Source organism: Cavia porcellus, unplaced genomic scaffold (genome assembly GCF_034190915.1).
Source record: "Cavia porcellus strain 051 isolate PalLab524CR breed Dunkin Hartley unplaced genomic scaffold, mCavPor4.1 scaffold_13, whole genome shotgun sequence".
Lineage (NCBI taxonomy): Eukaryota > Metazoa > Chordata > Mammalia > Rodentia > Caviidae > Cavia > Cavia porcellus.
Genome location: NW_026947496.1, coordinates 62,539,227 through 62,561,149, shown reverse-complemented (window position 1 = coordinate 62,561,149; position 21,923 = coordinate 62,539,227). Strand labels below are relative to the sequence as shown.

At 40.8% G+C, this 21,923-nt stretch overlaps 1 protein-coding gene across 1 annotated transcript in view; it reads right to left on the bottom strand.

Moving 5' to 3' along the window:
- Itpr1 (inositol 1,4,5-trisphosphate receptor type 1) overlaps positions 1-21,923 on the bottom strand; it is a 329,142-nt gene that overhangs the window by 301,893 nt on the left and 5,326 nt on the right. Inside the window, exons 3-4 of the mRNA XM_063260287.1 lie at positions 6,383-6,491; positions 1,449-1,519 (exon numbers count right to left, since the gene is read on the bottom strand). Coding sequence (XP_063116357.1) covers positions 1,449-1,519; positions 6,383-6,474 — 163 coding nt within the window. The 5' untranslated portion in view covers positions 6,475-6,491. The remainder of the gene's footprint in view (positions 1-1,448; positions 1,520-6,382; positions 6,492-21,923) is intronic.

Genomic DNA, 21,923 nt, shown 5'->3' with positions numbered 1-21,923 from the left:
GCATGACTTGTTGAACAAAGAGCAATTATCTCCATTTTGACTAAACCTGGCCCTATATCTCCATTTACTTATACGTGCAGAGATGGCTAGGCTATTCTTTATCTCTTTAATTGGTTTTAAGCAATGTAAGTAGGGCTAGCTGAGGTGCTGATGGGTTATCTTTGAAGCTACAGTCCCAGCACCACGACGCCTAAAAAACATGGCTGAGCTGGGTGAGATGAAGAGCCATGGCTCCACAGCTGCGAACTGGGGCTTCCCAGGCTAGAAAATCTTGCACAGCGGAGCTGAAGGACCTGCACCCTGAACATCAAGCTACCTCAGCTGTGTTATACAGATTGGTCTTTCTGCATATCCTTCTCCCTTCATACTACGGAGGTGTTTTCAGGCCTCCTACCTAGTCCAGCTCACAGCACTCACATATTTCTGTCATTCTTACAGTTCCTCGTCCTCAAACCACTCCCTTCTTCAAAAATTAGTGAAATCTGAGCTAGGCTCCGGTCGAGGCCTTTGTTCCAGTGAATCATTCTCTAGTTAGATTTAGGATCCCTTTCGGTCCCCATAACTATAAATATGTCTTAGTGTCTTTATTCTCACCACGGGTTGCACTGGAACTGGCATACTGGAATTAACTTATTGGAATTCCAATAACTCTTCCATGGGATTACAAATAACTTGCCTGGTCAAGACAAGACCCAGGAAGGGCTCTCTATAAGCTTCTGCAATAAACTCGGTCACATTTCAAGGAAGACATCAAAGGCAAGACATCTAAAAAGAAAGCCCACACTGGCAGGAAAGCTGCTCTATCTTTTAACTCAAAACCAAGTCCACAATCAAGACTGTCTCTTTCCACCAGGGGGATCTAAGAGTGTCCATATGGCAAACGGACAGCGAGATATGCTAGAAGAGCAAAGGTTCCTTGTAACTGGATCTATAAAAAACCTTTTTGTTTGGAGAAATAATCTGTACAAGTGAAAAGCTTTACTGAATTGGCACTTACCAACAGGCATCTGATAAACAAATTAAGGACCTAATAAAAACTATCCCAGGGGCTGAGGATTTTTTATTTATTTATTTATTTTTTTAATTTATTGGTACTGGGGATCGAACTTACGTCTGCCTGCTTGCAAGGCAGGCACTTACGCCACTGAGCTAAATCCCCAGCCCCAGGGTTGGATTTAGCTCAGTGGCATAAGCGCCTGCCTGAAAAGAGCCAGATCATAAATTCAATCCCTGGTACCAAAAAATAAATAAATAAATAAAAACTATCTCAGTCTTGACACCAACACTAAATTCACTTACGTATTTTTCAGGAAGTTATAAAGCTTGGAATCATAGTTTGAAAAAAGCCACATAATTTACCAAAACCAAAACTTAACAGACATATAACAACACATTTCATGAACTTTCAGGTGATTGAGATGACCACTCCACAAAGGCCACTATCTTACCTCTGAATTTCTTAGGTGGATTATTAAGGTCCCCGGCTTCTGGCTGCACAACACAACGATCATCAACCAGGCTGCAAAGAAGATACAGATAAATACTGTATCAAATCAAGTCTGGAAAATAAAACCTTAAGCATTATGCAAAAAAAATCAAATACCCCCGGCTTTCCCTGTGTATAATTTAGACTGCTACAGTCACTTGCCAGGGAAGTATTTACAACAGTGGTCTCCTATGCATGGATTTAAATATAACTCAAAAGCCCCAGGTTCTACTTCCATGATGGACCTATTGAGCTACTATTTTCTGTGGCTCCTTTACCCTGAACCACACTCAGATATGAGCACAATATGTACCATTGCTAAAGTTAGAAGACATAGCAAAGAGTCAGTGTATTCAACTAACCACATCTGAGGAGCCAATTGGGGCCAAGCACTGGAACAGGAAGATGAGCCAAACTTCAGCCCTTAGGGTGCTCAGGGGTACCGGTAAAGCCCTAAAAGGAAGCTGGTAAGGGTAGTATAACGTAAGGGCTATAAGAGAAGGAATAAAATAATACATCCAGAAACAAAGTGTGCTTGTGAGCACATGAAAAGCTGCATACAGAGACGTTATATGGGAATTATCGGAACAGGAGAAATAGAAGAGGGAAGATAAAGAGCAGAGCATTTTCACATGGCAGGAACCCAGTGCAAATGCTGAAATGAGAGGGCTTGGAGCTTCATAAGCAATTAGTGAATAAATTAAAAAAAAAAAAACATAAGTCCCAAATTACATGTTTAAAATCTTGACTGGCCCATCTAACCTGCACAATACTTAAAAAAAAAAAACGTAAGTATTATTTTGAATAGATGATGAAACAGAGACCTAAAGAAGTTATATGACTTGTCTAAATTCTTAAAACTAGTATTGGAAGAACTGGCTCATTTTCCAAGTGGCTGTGGAATTGCTCCTAACATGTTATGGTTTGGAGTATTTTTTTCCATTAGTCTGTGCTGCCTCTTCCCACAAATGCAAGGTACTGAATATTAAATATTCAGTCTGTACTCTTACTGCTCTTTCCCTCAAAATTTCCTTTTATCCCTATTATGGTTTATATCTAGATGTCCCCCTACAGCCTCATAAGATCATAGACTCGTGCAGTCTGGAATTCCTGGATGATAGAGTACTATAGCTGACTTGCCACTAGGAGGGGAGGCCTGGTCAGAAGAGGCAGGTCACTGTAAGCATGACCCAGAAGGGTTCACTCCCTTTCCCAGCTCCTCCCTTGACTCTCTCTCTCTGCTTCCTGGATTCTATGAGATCCGCAGCTTCTTCTCCACTGCGCTCCTCTGCCATTGCCATCTTGTCTTGGAGCCCGCTGACCATGGACTGAAACCCTATAACTATGAGCCAGAGTAAACCTCTCTTAAGTTTTAGGTGTCAGGTTTGGGTCTCAGCAATGAAAAAGTGACTAAGATAGTCTCCTACAGTCTCATCCAAGTTTCTCAAGACACTGATTCTGAGTTTCACCTTTTCTACAAAGCCTCGTGCCCTACACATAAGCTTTCTGGTCCAGTGAACTCCCTGCCTCTCCTGCTCCATCCTCCCAAACTCCCTGCCTGACTCCAAAGTACACTGGATTACAAGTTTCAGGACACTCTGCTCCCAGTTTTGCAGCCCAAAAGATGCCCGAGACTGTAGTTCAGTATCCACTTGGTAGGTGACTCAAAGTGTCCAGAAGAGCCCAGCAAGCAGTCTGCCTCCTGTAGCTTCAAAACACAAGACCTGTTCATCCAGAGGAGGAAATACTCTGTGGCTAACACTCTGATACTTTTTGCAAAAATCAAGAGTATAAAATATACACATAGAGTCTCACCCCAGGCCCGTGAGTATAAATACAGTAATGGCAACAAAGCTAACATAACACTTGAAAGAAAGATGGGGTCAGAATTCAACAAAGGGCAGGATTAATCATCAAGTTCTCAAACAAGGAGGAAGTAGTGGGAGAAAGAGCTCCAGCCGAGTCTAGATTTTACATGGCGCTTCCTAATAACAGCATGATGCAGCTGTGTTATTTCACTCCTTCTGGTCTGTTTTTCTACAAAATGAAAGAATGGGTCTTAAGAATTCTTAAGTAGGGAACTATTCATCAGTGTTTCTGAATATACTGAGGACCCAGTCATCAGCAGTCTTACCTAAGCCATGTTCCAGGAAAGAACCCCAGAACCTTTATTGTTAACAGATCTCAAAGGTGATTCAGAGCCATACACTGACTAGCATACGTGCACACACAGGCTTCCCAAGGTATGCCGGGAGTTCTAAAAGCTCAGTGAGTCAATAAAGCCATTTGGAGGTAACCATCCATCTACAGACACCAGGTCCCATAAAGACTGCCAGTCACTCATTGAGTCCATGACTGGTGATCCATAAATGTTAACATATTAAAAGGCAAAAGCACTATGGGAGGCTGAGGCAGGAGAATCACAAGTTTAAGCCCAGCCTAGGCAACTTAGTAAGATCTTGTCTCAAAATAATAAATAAAGGGGCTGGGGATTTAGCTCAGCAACATAAGCGCCTACCTTGCAAGCACGTAGACATGAGTTCAATCCCCGATACAAAATAATAATAATAATAATAATTAATAAAAAGGGCTGGGGATGTAGCTCTCAGTGAGAAGGCTCACTTCAAATCCCTTGTACCAAAAATAAAAAGACAAAAGGGGGATCAAACTTAATTTTTCAAGTCAGTTAGCCTCAAACATATGCAGGAAAGGAAAATATTCATCTGAAACAACTATTACAGCCCCAAGTATAAAACACAGTCATTCTCACTTTATAACGGGAAGGGAGAAATCTCCATTAATTGGAGTTTGGACATCATAGGATTTTTAAATGGATGTCCTAACTAGGGGTGGCAGCATACTACATTCCCAGCTACCTGGATGACTGAGATGGGAGAACCAAAAGTTCGAAGCCAGCCTGGGTAATACAGTGAGACCCTGTCTCAAAATAAAAAAGAGCTGAGGATGTAGCTTAATGGCAATGCACCCACAGGGAAAATCCCTGTACTGTAAGCGGGGAGAAGGGGAAACCGATATTCTGGAAGAAAAGGAGGAAGTAAAAGGAGGTACTAAGATTTCAGGAGCTCAGTGGGGATCAGTATGTGAATTGCATGCAAGACAGCGTGGGTGACTGGGGGACTAGGACCCCTGAGGAAAGACAGGCACATGGTGGGACTGAAGTCTGACAGAGCATCCAGACAGGAATATTAGCAGACAGGGTGGGATGAGGATGGAGGGAGGAACTCCCGGCAAATGGTAACCATGAGGACCCTTAGCTGTGGACACCCACATCTCCTGAGCTATGGAAGCTTGGGCAAGTTACTGCACATCTCTCAAGAGCAGAGCTGATGCCTCCATACCCAGTGAGCACACCCAAGCTCACCACGAAGAGGTGTTGAAGGATTTAGAGTATGCCACAGGCACAGGACTTAGTATAAAGCCTGGCACACAGTGAACACCTCCAGGGCTCTTATAGTGCTTACCGCTGCTGTATATGACTGTAGTCACTGCTGAAAAATAAGAAAAGAGGAAAAAGCTCAACCATGGGGGCCAGAAAATGAAAAGAGCCAGTCAAAAAGAAAAAGGGGGCTGAGAGGTATAAGCAGCAGGATGCCTATTTGCTAAAAGCTACAGAAGGTAAATTGATAGTGTGTCTACAATGTAGAGGACCAAATGTAGAAATCATCACTGGATTTGTTAATCAAGTAGCTACAGATGACTTATTTTTATTTGGTAGTGCTTGAAAACAAAATTTTTATACAATATGAATGGTCATTGGATGTCTTTTTGAGATACTATCTTGGATCTTAAATAATTTATTCATTAACAACCTGAGTGAGAGTCTGGGAGTACTCACTCTGTCCAAATACTAGCAAACAAACAAGTTTCAAAAATAGTTATAATTAAGAGTCTAGTTGTTTTCAGAATAAGATTTTTAGAGACACTGTTGTCCTGACTCCCTGCCCATTTATCTGATACCAGCAGTTCTTTCCAAATTCAACAATGCCACGGCAGACCTAATTCCCTGGCCCTACACAGACCATACAGACCATTCCTGACTACTGTGGAGTATACTGTCTTCATTCTCCATTCTGTTTCTGCCTTTTGGGCTACTTTATTTTTCATTTTTTTTCCTACACAGACAGGAGGAGGAGAAGGGAGAAGATCATCAAAAGAACATATGATAGAATATATTTATATCCTAAAAAGACAAAGATTAAAGAAAGTACAAATGAACAAAATTCTGATTTATAGGACATTGTGCAATTTGTAACTTTTCAGTAATTGCATTCGGCAATTTAAAGTTGAAAAGATTCCGCTTCGGAGAAGAGGTAAACATCCAGGAAGTTAGTCTTTGATTATACTACTCTGAGGCACTATTTGAAAAGAACTTTACAAAACTAAGGAATATTCCTTTGGGTCTTTAAATATTAATCTTTACATTTTAATCCACATTCTTAGCACTTTTCTCATTTTATAGGAAAAGTGCATTATAATAAATGTTGAATAAAGTGCTAACTAATGACATCTTGTTCTTTCAAAGCTGACATAAGGCAGTGTTCTTCTGTAAGAGGTTAAACGTAGCTAACATGAGAGTTAGTATTTGTGATCTTGACTGACTTGGAAAAGCTGAGTAAAATGGTAACCTTTTAATTTTAGAAAAATCAGGCTTTTTATTAGTGCACATTAATTAAACAGAATAATGGGCTTCACTGTTACATTTTCATACATGCATAAAACAGTTTACTCACACTCTCTTGCCCTATTTCCTTTCCTTACCATTCTCTATCTAGTCCATCCCCTCCTTTTCTATAATAGTCTAAAAATCACAGTTTCTAAGGAGATATTATGAAGTCTTAAACACATCCTGCTGCAAGAGGAATTACATGCTCTTACCCCAAGGTGCTGATAAATCCATTTGTCGATCCTTCCGCGTATAGAGAACAAATATCTCCAATATGTAGAAAACTAGACATTTTGTCAGACATGTCTCTCTTGAAAAATCCTAGACAAAGTCAAACATGCAAAATTGTTAGAAGAAAAAGAAATGCTTGCTGAATGAAAAAAGTCACCAAGAATCAGCTTAGCTCAATTTTCCAAAGCACGTTGCTTAAAAGTCAAATTTAAATAGGTGTTTGACAGGCAGGCAAGTACAGAAGCCCAGTAAGGACATATACAAGAATATTTTTCCCATATATTATTTAATTTCAGCACATTTCCATCACAATAATATCTGTGCCTCTAACAAAACCATACCTGAATCAGATTCTACAAGTTGAAGCCCCTCAATAATAAATAGAGAATATAAAGACTACAGGGAACTCAGCCAAGAACTTTGCAGTGATTAAGAAGCTGGAAACTCTGACTTAGGAAACATTAACATGTTCATTTTGCCTCAAGGAACATTAAGTCAGAAGGAAACACCTGGTACAGAGTTTGGGTCTGGCAAGGCCATCCAGCCTAGGCCAAGGTACCAAAGCAACAAAATGACATTAATAAAAGGAAACTTGTAACAACCACAAAGCCCCCGGTGGCCTTTAAAAGACAACAACCGTACACTTCACCCAAATTCTACTTAAATGTATTTTCTTCTTCACCAAGAAAAACTTCCAGAGAAAGATCCATGGATAGCACCTGGCCCAAACTCTTCAGGACTTGACTAAGAATAAGGTTCACTGATGTGAACACTCAGTGAATCAGAGGCAGTCCTAGAAAATGCTTCTAAGTTCCAGGAAATCCCTACACAGCCCACAAATCATTAAACACACACACATAAATATCAACAAAAATAGTGAAGTGATTCATAAAAACAGCTTTCATCGGGGCCATAAATATTGAGGAGTGGGAGCCAATTGTAAAAAGCTAAACTGACATTTAAAAAAACAAACTCAGTTATGTGGGAAGACTGAGTGCTTGTGTGGATTACAGCTAATTCTCCAATGTATCCTCAGCCACCTGGTGCGTGGATGCAAGGGCTAACAGAGGTCTCCCCCAAACTCTTCCCTCAAACCTAGACTCCTTTAAACATCTTTTACCATCTATTAATTCAGGATACTCTCTGAGAAATCATTTGCCCCCCAAAAAAACCAGAAGGCATGTAATGATATGAAAAAATATTCTCTCCTCTTCAACTGCTTTCTGGGTGCCAAATTCTCATTTGGAAGAGTTAGGCAGCAACGATCAGCAGAAAACTTCAGGAAAAATCCTCCTGCCTTAGCAGAACTCCAGTTGCCAAAAGCAAACCTCTAAAGCTGAGTCCCTACTCATGAGATGCTACAGGAAAAAGCTAATTTTTTACCCCAAACAACCCAAATACTGCAAGAGAGATAAAGAACATTTCATTGAACACAAACTTAGTTACAGAGGGAGACAGTAACTGAGAATACAGAATAAACTGCTGAACAAGAATCAGCAGCTCTAAACCTGGAGGAAATACACACAAAAAAGCACACAGAGAACAAGAGTTTGGTGAGTCCTACCTTCTAGAACCATGTCAATCACTGTCAGTTCTTCTTAGATGTTACACCTCAAGACAAGTCAAAAAATTTTAATGCCCTATAAAGACGGCACCGAGGGAAAATACCATTTCCGTCATGAGCTTATATTTAAAAGCTTTATCATAAAGGGCCAGAAACCAGGTTTCTGGAAGTCTTTTGTTGTTGTTATTTATTTGTTCTTTTTATTTACTTTGTTATCAGCGATGGAATGCATCACCTCAAGCTTGCGAGGCAGGCACTTATGCTGCTGAGCTAAATCCCGGCCCTGTTTTTCTTTTGGTGATGCTGGTGGTGATGCTTGGGATCAAACTCAGCACCTATGCATGCTCTACCCCTGAGCTACATAGGTCTTCAGTCCAATAGAGATACAAGCTTAAGTGGGAAAAAGCAGGCTATTATATACAAAACGATTTTTTCCTAAGGCTAAGGACTATAAAAATAACTCTGTCACCAAACTACATTCTCAGCCTTTAAACCAATTATTGGAAAATAATTTGTTTGAAGTTTGAGTCACATGAAATTTGTGTGTGTACACTCTAGTCTCCCCAGAAGGACACTGGGAAATTACCAAATGTAACCAAGTAGGTACGCACTGGGACAACAGGAATAACCCCTCATCCAGGGATTAATATGCTCCTCTGGGCTTGCCCTTTGAATGGGCATTAGTCTCCAGCAGACACCGGCCAGCACGGAACAGTATGACTGTTGTCTTCTAAACTAACTATGGTATCTTGCTGAAAGGTTCCAGGCCCTCAATGCAAAGATGCACAAACAATATTATGTTGCAGAAAAGCAAAACATGATGTTACAATGTTGCCTGCAGCTCACAATTCCAACCGTATGTGGACACTGCCTTTCTATAGCAAGACTTTGCATAATTTTCATTTTTTATTAGCATTGGCAAGCACTATCATGTCCACCATTGTGCCTTAGGGCTTTATAAATATTTTCTTACTGAAAATTTTATGTCTACACCATGAGAGAGGGACTACTGCTATCCCCATTTTATTGCTGGGAAACAGGTTCAGAGAGGTTAAGATGCCCCAGCCATACCTAAGTCCAGTTAGCTCTTTATCAATAACAATCCCTGCAACATAGGTTTAAATATTAACAATTCTTATTCTCGGGTAGGGAGAGTATAGAGAACTGCTTTACTTTATGCACAGTTCTGTTTCCAAACTTTTCTTAGGTATTTCCTGATTTTTTTATCTCCACCATGTAAGACCTTTGTAAGTCAGAAAAAAAAATTGAGCATCTTCTTTCTCAACAATGTACTTAAGTAGACAAGATAACTGAACAAGTACCCTTTAGCCATACTGTACATTTCCCTCCAAAAACTCATGGCAATATATGTCTACCAGTTAATGATCCTTCAACAAGGCAACCTGCCAGGGATCCCAATTGAAAAACAACAAAAGAGGTAGAAAAATCTTCCCCAGGGGATTAGTCAATGCTTCCCCTTGCAAAGAACTCAAAAGAAACTTTTAAAAACTTCTGAGGGTCTTCCCTAGCCTACCTTAATGAAGCAAAGGAAGCAGAAGAGGAGGAAGAGCTGAGGCTCTGGTACAATTATCAGTGATGTTTTTGTAGAAAAACAAAGGCCAGGAAAGTGGAAAGAACAGGCTTGTGGGGCTGGAGGGGAGGAGGTGGCCCACAGGGCGATGAGCCTGGGAGCAATCTTCAGGAAGACTTCCTGTTGTTCAGAAGCAGGGTGGGACAGCAGGCTCTTTATCTGATCGCACACCATTTGTGCCTACAATCTTCTAGCAGCTGCCCTCAGAGCTCCTGTGTCATTCCCACAATGGCACAGGACCACCTATGAGAAAAACAGAGCCAGCCAAGTCGCTACATAACTGAGACTTCTAACACTACAGGGACACCCAGGGCCTGTTTTGGGTAATAATCTGTGTCTGACATACAGGAGAACAAGCTCAGTGGTTCTGAGCCTCAGACTGGTTCTATGAACGTAAGCTATTACTGTTAACCCACTGCCACCTCCCAACCCACTTAATCTCTGTTTCTTATCTAAACGATGGGTATAATACTTCAAGGGAGGATTCTAACAAAAAGATGAAAGTCTGAAGAGTTCCTGGTAGAGCGGCTGCCATGCTTGCATGGCTCAATGCTATTTTTATTACTCTTCATTGAGAGATAAAGTGAAATTGTGGAAGATTCCAAGGTTTAAAATTGTAAACTCCATACAGCAAAAGGATGCTCAGTATAAGTCAGCTGGGCATTGTCATAAACAGTCCCCCATACAACCTGTGACGATATAGTTTATGTCAGAGAGCTAATTGTCCTTTCTTATTCCCCTGCTGGGAAAAAAAGCTGAACAATATTGAACTATACTCGACTCCCCCCACGGAGCATGCTGGCCTTTCAAAACACACAGAATGACACAGTAAATACTGGAAGGAACTCTGTAAAGCATGCAATGCCAACTCTCACCCAATAGCAGCATCCTCTGCAGAAGGTCTCCTCTGAAGGGTCTCAACCTACACTCAAACTTGCTAAAAAAAAATTGCCCCTTCTCTACCTCTACAAAAGGAGAGCTGCAGCCCAGAACTTTTGCTAGTCTTCTGTTCTTTGAAGCTTCAAAGGCCTCAAATCCATAAAAGCCTCCTAGATACTGTCCCAATGCCTTTGTTTCTTTGTGTATCGCTCCATCTTCCTGTTCCCATTCCTGACATGCCATAGCCTCAAGGGCGCCCCCCCCCACCTCCTGCCAGGCAGAAGCATGAAACTCCAGCTCAGTCACTTACTGCAGCATATCTCGCAAATTCCAGAACGCCTCTAAGCCTCACTTTCTCCGGCTATACCTTGAAGAAACAACAAGAGTGTCCACCCCAGCAGATCGCCATGAGACTCAGCCAATGCAAAGCCCTAAGCAAACCACTTTGCATAAAGTCAGGGGCCATCCAGGTAAACTACTACTGTCAGATGACAGCTTCCACCATCCGCTTTGAAGACAGCAGCATCTTTGAAAATAGGATTACTCCAGAGTGGCTTAACCAATGGCAGAGAAAGGTAGACAGCTGCCTTGGAAGATATTCCTGCAGAAAGAGGCTGCAACAACCTTATTCACCTTTGCTTTCCACTGAAACTTCTCCTGAACAATGTGTAAAGAAAACAATATTTAACTCTATTCCTACAGAAGGACCAAATGAGAAGCCAGGGGTGGTGGTCTTGAGGATCTGTGGTGCTCTCTGCCTTCCTACACTTTCCTTGGGGCTTTGGCATTCTGCTGACTCCAGGTACACCTCCAGAAGAGGATTCCCCAATCTGTGCCTCATGGCCAACTGCCACTAGAATTCTGTTCCTTGCTGCCCACAGATCTCAATGTGCCAAAAATAATTAATCTGCCTTTGCAACCTGCTCCTCTTCCATACATCTCTCACACCACCACCAAAGCCTAGTGATACCTCCAGGCTCCCTTCTTTCCTTGTCACTGTCACAGGGCTTTTGTCCATGATTTTTCTCAAACCTAGGACACTCTGATCTTTACCTTTTGCTTTTCTCTAAGGAAAACCAATGCCTCTCCAATCTCAATGCAATTACCATCTCCACCAGGAAATCTCGCCCAGCCTCCCACAGGAAGACAAACCCACTCTTACCAACTCCTGCCTATGGGTCTCTCTTTCCCAACCTTCACTTCAGTTACGAGATCACTCTTGCATGATTCCTGGCTGACACTCTCACAGGACATGCAATGCATTCTAAAGATCCATTTTGGGATCTGTTTTGTACACAGAGCTATGTTTCTAACACCAATGCTCTGTAAGTACTTGTCAGAAGAATCAGGAAGTGGAATTGAACATCGAATCTTTTAAGATTCTATAGTTATCACTGAACCCTCCAACTAATCCTACATCACCTCCTCCCAATTTTGCCATTATCATTTCTCAATTGAACTCTACAAAGCCTTCACACCCCAATATCTGATACCATTTTAATGTATTCTTCACATAAAAGCCAGAATGATCTTTTACAAACATCAATCATTCCATGCCATCTCCTTGTCCAAAATGTTTCAAAACCTCTTTAAGGCTCTTTATGATCTTGCCCCATCTGCTCTCCCTCTGCACCTCTCTATTCTCTCCCTCCCACTCACAAAACACTGTCCAGCCCCCTAACATGTATGCCTCTCTGCCCCGGGCCTTTGCACTTGCTGTCCCTGCTATGTAAGACATTTTGGTCCCTCTGCATCACATCACTTGCAGCTAACTCCCACACTGAACAGCCCCAGAGCTACTGTCACCTCCTCTAGGAAGCCCACTCGGATGTCCCCAGGGTACTTCATCTTGCTCAGCCTAGCCGAGCTCACCACCTCTGCCCTTGGCCTTGCTTATCCACTTTTTGCTTATTTGTCTTCACTGACTATAAACCCATGAGGGCAAAAACCACTGTCACTGTCTTGTCTTCCCCACCATACATCCTAGGATCTGATAAAGTGCCTGGGACATAGCAAGCACTTAAATCTGGGTTTAATGTAATTGTAGTCCCATTCTATCCATTGTCTAAATAAATTGACACTGTTTTTAGGTGACTGCTTTCTAAAATAAATTAAACTTTATACTATTAGAATAAAGATACAGAACATAGATGTCTGGGCCCTTTTCAGCATATTTCTATGAGAAAAATAGGATTAAGAGACAAAATCCATCCTGGTACCCAAAAAGAAAGAAAGAAACAAAGTCCATACCCTTTAGGCCTGCAAAGCTATTCTTTCATCCTCACCCAACATCTCCCTTCTCTCCACATGTCTAAACTGACTTATGAGCACTAAAAAGAGAGGACATTTGGAAAAGCAGACACAGAGACCTCCGTGATTTCCACCTTCATCAGTGACCAGCTAGATGTCCCTAAGCACATACACAGCATCTCTGAACCTCGCTTCATTGTAAGTTGGAAGACATTCCTGTTTCTCAGGGTTAAGAATAAACAAAAAAACCTATAGAATTTACTCTACATAATAACTATACTTTCCTAAGTGCTCATTTTTGGTATCTTTTAATAAGACTGAAACAAAACATTTACTTTGGTCCCCTCGAAGTCTCCATGCACCTGTGCCCTTCTCCTCTGATTCAGAAGCAGGGGCCCCAGAAATATTTAAACCCTCTGGAAGCTCGTGAAACAGCCAATTTTAGGACAGCACATAACAGGTACAGCTGCTTTTCAGGGCCCAAATTCACAGCACCCAAGAGAGCCAAGCCAAAACTCAACCATCTTTTCTTCCAACATCAAACCAGGTCCCCGGCTGGGAGTAAGGATAGTGAAAGCCTCTTCAAAGGAATAATAATTCAATTATTTAAAATCTCTCCCACTTCAGTGTTGAAACAGGTCAAAACCACAGCCTCACTGAAAAAGAAATGTGTTCATTTCATTTTAAGCAGCTCAATATAACTTTCAGATTTTTTTCCTAAAAGTGTTGACCGTGGCAGAAAAGTTACTGCAATTCTTCCCATCTATCATTTCTCCTTCATGGACTTAAATAATTTCATTAGATTCATTTCCCTAAAATAAAAAAAAAATTAACTTTTTCCTATACCAAATTCAGAATTTAAAAGTTAGGAACTCCTAAAGCAAAGACTAAATTAGAACACTTTCATTAACCTAAAGTTACCTGTTATCAAGTGTCACTTGATCCTCAAGGGTGGTGGATAAACAAAATGAAAGCCCCTGGCCACTGGGGCTGACTGCTCTTTCAGTAAGGAGGTGTAAGGAGTCCCAGCACAGCTGACCGAGCCCTCCTAAGGATGGCAGCCAGACAGTTACTCACTAGCACATCACTTACCTCCTAACCTCTCGTGGACACTTAACCACCATTACCTTCACAGTTAAACTTCATACACACTGAACACTCCCCAGAGGTTTAAATTATAATAATTCTTAAAGACACGAACTAGAAGCCAGGCATGATGATGCATGCCTCTAATCCCAGCATTCAGGAGGCTGAGGAAGGAGGGTTGCTTCAAGTTCAACATCAACCTGGGCTACAAAGTGAGCTCAAGGCCAGCCTGCACTGCATAGTGAGACCTGTTTCAAAAAGAAAAAAAAATCTCAACTAGAAAAAATGTAATAATGGGATCTATGACGTCTATCACTAACAGCTTTCACCTTGATTACACCACTTGTGACACAAAATAATTTTGATGGTGAAGATACAACTTAACCTGAAGCCAAAAGCTAAAAGAAGAACCAAATAGGGGCTGAAGACTAACAGAGATCAAGGCAGTTTCATTTGAAACCGCTATTTTCAGACATAGAGAGGAGCCTGTGCTTAATAACTTTAAATGACCCCTCCCCACTGCAAAATTTCTGGGTCGCCGGTGTGGTGGAGCACACCTATAACCCCAGCACTTGGGAGGCTAAAGCAAGAGCATCACTGTAAGTTTGAGGCCAGCCTGCACTACATAGTGAGACTCTGTCTCAAAGAAAAAAAAAAAAAAAAAAAAAAAAAAACCCACAACCTTCTGGGTTGCTTGGTATAATCTTGTCATCAAAAAATGATGAACACAAGATAAGTTATCACTAGTTTCCAAGTTCTCGATGTTCCTTTGCATTTCAGAAGGAACTGCAGTGAGGATGCAATTTTGTTTTGCAGACAGCTGAAAAGCATCCACTTCTGCACAAGAAAGATCTGATACCATAACCAGACTCAGGGACCTTTGCTTGCATCCTGCAGGGAAGTCATCAGCTTCACCTCCTCAAATGTTCTAAGTCACCACCCAAACATGCAAATTCCCTATTCCTACGAGTCCTGGCAGAAAAGAGCCTGGTAAGTTCAAGAAACAGAAAGCTGGCCACAAAGTCTGCAACAGTCAGGGAGAAAGGGAAAAGATACAAAGTCAAGTCAGAAAAGAGAAATGGTAGGGCCAGTTGGATGAATTCACAAGCTAGGGTTAAATATCCCTCCTACCCTCTGTGCTGGGGATGGAACCTAGGGCTCTGCACATGCGAAGCACACACTTTATCATGGAGCTGTACCCTCAGCCCCACAACTGCCTTGTACCTATGTGTAACAAAAAATTCACGATCAAGTTACTGGTCCTCAACTTTCTTCTCTGTAAATGGGGATCATGAGAGGCTTACCTTATAAAATTATGCCAAGGATTAAGTAAAAAAAGAAACATGTTTACTTAGTGATATTCTACCTTCTAATTTATTCTGTCTTCTATGATCAGAAACTACAGTTTTCAAACATCTTAGAGCCTACAATCATGAAAGATTAGCCCTACCAACCAGCAAGTACAAATGACAAGCAAATGTACACAATGGACACATTATGAGATACATTTACCTGAATATATCAATCCAACTCCAGCAGAATATTCTCCTCACTATTCAAAAAAAAAAAAAAGAAAAAAAAACAGAACCTAGCACAACTAGGGTAGTAGCGGATAGCTACATTACAAACAGGCAGAATTCTCTGTGTGAACTATTCAGTCACCAAGCTTTTCCACCTGCCCCCAATCACAGCACCCCGGGCCAGTGAACATCCAACACTGTGGCCAGTGAAAATCCATCAGCCTTCCCTGTCATTTCTTGGCATATTCACACTACTTCCATTCTCTAAAAAACAAAACTCCCTTGCCAAAGTCCTTTAGCACTGGTTTTAGTGCTGCTAGCTTCAAAAAATAATAAAGCCAAGTAAGTTCCTTTAAAGTTAGATAGTAAAGAGAGGGGTTTATTATATATGAAGGTTTAAAAGCCCTTGGCAATCAAGAGGCCATAAGGCCATAAGGATTGTGGACAAACACCAACAACAAAAGACACCACTTCTCGTTTAGATCAAGCAGGTTCCAGTCAGTGGGCTAACGAAGGGCAAAGCCAGGCAAACCACAAAGTCTTTCAAGGGAAAAATTAAAATAAAACAAGAAGGAAGATCTACTGGCATTTGATCAATCTCCTGGAAAGAGGCCAAGGAAACTCCTTCCAGAGGACAAGTCTTCTTACAGTGCCCTCACATATATGGTAAAATGGCTTTAAACACAGGGTAGAGAAAAACCAAAACATCTGGTTGGCTTCTCCAAGAGATAGAAAAAGAGTTTCTTTCAACAGCATCTGTTTCTGTTATTGAGCACTCTTGGAGTTAATTTCAGAACTTCCTCTGAGCAAAGATGCTTGCTGATATCATATATGCTGTGAAAGAGGATGAGCCGCAGCACATTGCTGAGCTGGGTGAAGGCTTCCCTTTCCAAACAGAGATGTTCACCTGCAGCCCCCTCTTTTCCCTGCTTGTCAGACATCCTCAGAAATACAGCACAATCCCAGCACCGGGTCATTTGCTGTGTTGTAAAAAGTACATTTTTTACCCCATAGAAATTCTGTATTCTGCTTTTTCACAGCCAGATCCAATAAAGTTACCAACACGGGAGTTTCAACCGTAAACAGGACCCTTCCTTCATGCCAATCTCAGATAGAATAACTGTAAATCTTAAATTCAGAACCGTTCTCTACATTAAATGTTGCTCATCACATGTGTATGCACACATACATGTCTGCTAGTCTCAAAACAGACACACCTTCTACAAAGAGCTATTTCTCAAAAGAGATGCCAACACCAACATCTGCTCTTTTGGCTCCTTCCCTCAAGATTCAAGTAAGGAGAAATAAACCAAAACCTCAAAATTGGGTAGTTGAGGAATATGACTTTTGGTGGGCAATGAGCACTCAGCCAAAATTCCTCATTTCATTGGTAGAAAAATTAATTAAAAAATTAACCTGAGGTCAAGTGATTTCTTGGAGAACACATAGCCAATTAGCATCTAACGGTAGACCACAGGGCTTTAGATGCTGAAACCTGTACTTGTGGGAGGTAAGGACAGTGTGTCTAAACCACAAGAACCAGCAAATCAAGTTAGGTCAATATTTCAGAAAGGTAAGTCCAGAAAATCGACTCTAATAGAATTTCCTAATCATGGAACTACTGATATTTTAGAGCAAATAGTTCCTTGTCATGAGGGTCCTTACCCTACATATTGTACCAAGTTAAGCAAAATCCTTGGTCTCTAAATTCACAAAACAGGAGTACCCAACCCATCTCTCACAAGTGAAATAACCAAAACTATCTCCAGACAATGTTAAAAGTGCCCTGGAAGGAAAAATCACCCCCACTAGTTAAGAAACACTGCTCTGGGGCATAAGTTTTCTTTCTTTCTTTCTATTATCTCTAAGATCATTTGCAAGCACTTACTACTGTACAAGGTGGCACCAATGACCCAAAGCAGGTATTTTTATACCTAGTCTACAAGAAGAGGAAACAGATGCACAGATGTTGCATGTTTTGCCTGTACCCGAGAAACAGTCAATACTGGGTTTTTGGGAGTCCCCATTCTGTGGCTCAGCAGGGCAAGACCAGAGCCACCCACCTGACAGCATTTTTGTTTCACTACCTAATTCTTATTTCTACTCTCTTTCACACTAACAATTTGCCAAGTTAAATGTCATCAAGAGAGCTGTACTGAGCATATCTCAAAAGCCATACAAGAAAGCTTAATTCATTTCTACATGGTCCTCACATCACAGTCCACACCAAAGGGCTTTTTCAAAACAATGTGCCAATTCAGAGAATATTCAATCAGCACAGAGGTACAAAAATTAAATTCTGCTGGGCATGGTAGCACACATCTGTAATTCTAGCACTCTGAGAGGCTGAGGCAGGAGGATCTTGGGTTCAAGCTCAGCTCAGGCAACTTAGCAAGATCCTGTCCCAAAACAAGAAAATGATAAGGGTGGTGTGGGGAGAGAAGTACACAGCAGGCAGAAGATAATGTATGTACACTCATGCACACACGATCATGTGGCAAGCAATTTTGAACGTCCCAAAATCTGGATGTTGTATCAGTTTTTGCTGTTCAGAAATATGTGTCTGAGATGCTTTTAACGTGTTTTAGCAAAACAAAATCATTTCCCAGACAAAAGATCCTCCTGAAATACAAATGAATACTGACGGATATGGAGGCTAGTGATGTTTCTGCTATGTTCAGGTTTTTCTCATGAGTAACATTATACTAAGCAGTTCACAAGTTCTGCTGATAACACATGTCTTAACACATTATACCAACCAATTCCTCAAAGTATTTGGCCACAATAGATTACAATGCAGCTTTTTAAAAGACGTATGATTTTGGTCTCCTTCTCCATTTACCTCAACAGCCAATACGAGCAGCCCCAAATGTAAGCATGAAATTCCTGTTGGAATCCTGCCAGAGCTGCTTAACTAATCGTGGGGTTACTGACGTAGCCTACCTCCCCACTTAACTGAAAACAGAAAGGTACTAGGGGGAAATCCAAAGAGAAGCTTCAATAGGTGAGAGCTACCTGTAAAAAACAAAGCAATTATAAAAAGACCAATGCTGAAAAGCATGGGGGCTTGCACCCATGAGCACAGACCCTGTCCAAGTGTGCATGTAACACTTATCACCTGGAGATCTTGCAAAATGTTCGGTCTGTGAACATTTTGTGAACATTCTGTGATCTGGCATAGGCTCTGGGAGTATGCAGTTGCTAACAAGCTCCCATACAAGCCCATAATGTTGGTCTGGGGACCACACCTACAGTAGCCAAGATGTACAACAGTGTTTCTCAAACTTCTGACTGCAAGTCACACCAAAAATATACTGAACTTACAACCTAGTGTTCACTGCAGGGTGGAGGATGTAATGTATATCCTTGCAGGGGAAGCACACGTTCTACCACGAAGCGATACCCCTAGCTCACTTTTTTAAAGTATATGTTGAGCAACAGTAAAGCAAAAGTCAAAATGTTCCAAAATCCAAAACTTTTTGAGTGCTAACTTATGCCACAACTTGAAAATTCAACGTCACGAAACTTCATGTACAAGATTACTGAAAATATTATATGAAATTATGTTTAGTGTATGTGTATAAAGTATATGAGAAACAAATTTTCTGTTTGGACTAAGGTCTTATCCCCAAGATATCTAGCTAGCGATATAGATATATATATAGATAGATAGATACCCCCAATCCAGAACTCAAAACACTTTATGCCTAAAGCATTTCAGATAAACAACACTTAAACTGTACCAATGCAATACACTTTAAAAGTCTTCTAACCTACTTAATTTTTAAAAAGCTGATCACAGCCCACAAAACTGATACTCCCATCTTTTCATAGGATGCCACACTTTAAAAAACATGGCTGTGAAACATAAGCAGCATGACTGCTTCTTTGGGAAATACGAACTGTGCTTTAGCCCCATTACACAAAAGCTAAATCTCAGACTAACTTTTTTTCAAAGTTCAAATTATGATCAGAATTCTTTTTAAATAGGCAAGAATGTGTTAAATGTATGGTGCAAATGTTTTCATCAAAAATGTTCATTTTACATTATTTTTAATCTGTTTTCTTACCTGTAATAGAAGACAGGTGTACTTACATTGTCCTAAGCAAAGATCTCTAAATATTACTTCCCTCTTAAAAGAAAGCTCCACTTGGATTTGTTGGCACAGAACTCTAATCACAGTATTTTGGGAGATTGAAGCAGGAGGAGAGAGGCCAGCACATGCAACTTAATGACATAGCAACCTTGTCCTAAATTTGTGTGTGTGTGCGGTCCCTTTTTAAGACAAGGTCTTGCTATGCAGTTCAGGCTGGCCTTGAGCTCATTTTGTAGCCAGGCTCATCTGGAACTCACAATGATCCTCTTGCCTCAGCCTTCTACGTGCTGGAATTACAGGCATGTACTACCATGCCCGGCTAAGTTAGTTTTTTCGTTTTGTTTTTTTGACCCTGTCCTAAATTTTAAAAACTAAAAATAAAAGCAGGGTTGGAGGCTGTAGCTCAATGTGAGGGCTCTGGGTCTAATCTCCAGGACCACAAAAAAACAAAACAAACAAGAGCTGCCTGGTGAGAAAGCTGATTCTAGATCTACGACCCAGGAGATGAGCCCAAACACCTTGACATACAGAAAGCTAGACAGATAATGAACACTTCAATGCTACGTCAAAAGTCTCAGGAAGTTATCTGAATAACTTCTCCCCAATGTAAACATCAGTAAGCACAACTACAAAAAGTGAGGCATAGACAATAAGCTTAAATTTATGAACTTATAATGATACTAACAAACAAACATACTTATTGTATGGTCCAGAATCTCTCTCAACAGTGGCACTGCTGATACTGAAGAGCGGATAACTCTGCATTGAGAAAGGCTACCCAATACACTGTAGGGTATTTAGTAGCTTCTCTGGCCTCCAATCACTGAATGACAGGACCACTTCCCCCAGAATTTTTTGTGATGACCAAAAATGTTACCAGATACTGAGAAATGTCCCCCAGCTGGCAACTGCAGCCATGGCATGTGCTAAGAACAACTCATTTTAAAAACTGGTCAGTGGGGCTGGGGATTTAGCTCAGCAGCATAAGCACCTGCCTTGCAAGCAGGCAGTCGAGAGTTCGATCCCCGGTACTGATCAAAAGAAAGAAAAAAAAGTGTAAAAAAAAATCTGGTCAGAACACTGAGGCAGGAGGACTTCTTGAGAGAAACAGTGGCAAGCTAGAAAAAAAAAATCCTGCCTAAATAACAAACAACCTAAGCTTTAAAAAAAATAAATAATAAAAACTGGGAAAATACAGAAATAGATTAAGCATTGGTCCTATCTCTCCCATATGAACTAAACCTCAGAGTAACCAAAAGCCAAATAAAGGACATTTCTTTTGATGCAAGTATTCTAGCTGAAAAACTAGGGAAAAAAAAAACAAACTAATGGGCTGAGGCAATGAGCATTGATGATACTAATATCCTAAAAAGAAACATTCAGAATACTCCTTTATTCCCCTCAGTCAGTTCACAAAATGCAATTGGTCAAAAAACAAAAATAAGCCAGGAATGGTATCATATGCTTATAATCCCAGCACTTAGGGAGGTGAGGCAATAGGACCACAGGTTTCAGTGCTACCTGTGTAACTTAGCATGACACTGTATTATCAGAATACAAAAGGGATGGGGACATAGCTTAGTGACAGAGCACCCTGGTTCCATCCCCAGAACCGCCCCCCACACACACACCTGATTCTGAGCAATCATCTAACTAGCAAATTGTGATAAATACAAGGCACAGAGAAACATGTTAAATGATACTGATGTAGTCAGCAAAACCCAAACTGGAGGGAAATATATCACCAAGTTTCTTCCACCACCACAACAAAATGCATGGGAAAAGGATGTGAAGATTAAAAGACAGCAATCATTCGTAATATACCTACTTAATTTACATGCCAACTCAAACTTGTGTGTAAAATTTTTATTATTTGTATATTACTACCTATGTGTATATATTCCAAAGAAGTATGAACACAGTGAAACTGTTTTGGTTTTGTAATCTCTCATCCAAGTAATCTCTCATCCAAGCCAAGTGGGGTAGGCCTCATTAGTACTTGAATGGGAGTCTATCTTACAGCAGGTGCTGTTGTTTTAAATATTTCTTTATGTGCTGGCTGTGGTGGTATACCTCCTCTCATCACAGCACTCTTCAAAGCTGAAGCAGGAAAATTCTAAGCTCACGCCTAGCTTAGGGAACTTAGCTTATCTAACAAGACTCTATCTCAAAATTTAAAAAGGGGTAGGGCTTTAGCCTACTATGAAGGTCTTGGATTCAATCCCCAGTACCAGCAAATATATACAGATAAATATATACTTCTTTCCATCTATATAAAAAATCCCAATCCTAAAGACATGTACTTAAATACTGATAAACTGGTATATTTGGGATGTGCTCCAAAGTAATCCAAGAGGGACAGAACAAGCTGTGAGTTGGTCACTGCTGAGTAAGAAGGCAGTATGCAAGGAGGAAAGAGGTTTCTTTAAACTAAGAAGGCTGTTTTGCATGTTTTTTGAAATTTTCTACAGCAAAGTTTTCTTTTCAAGCACAAGCAAACAGCAGTGAGTACCCAGCCCTACCTAGCTCACAGGA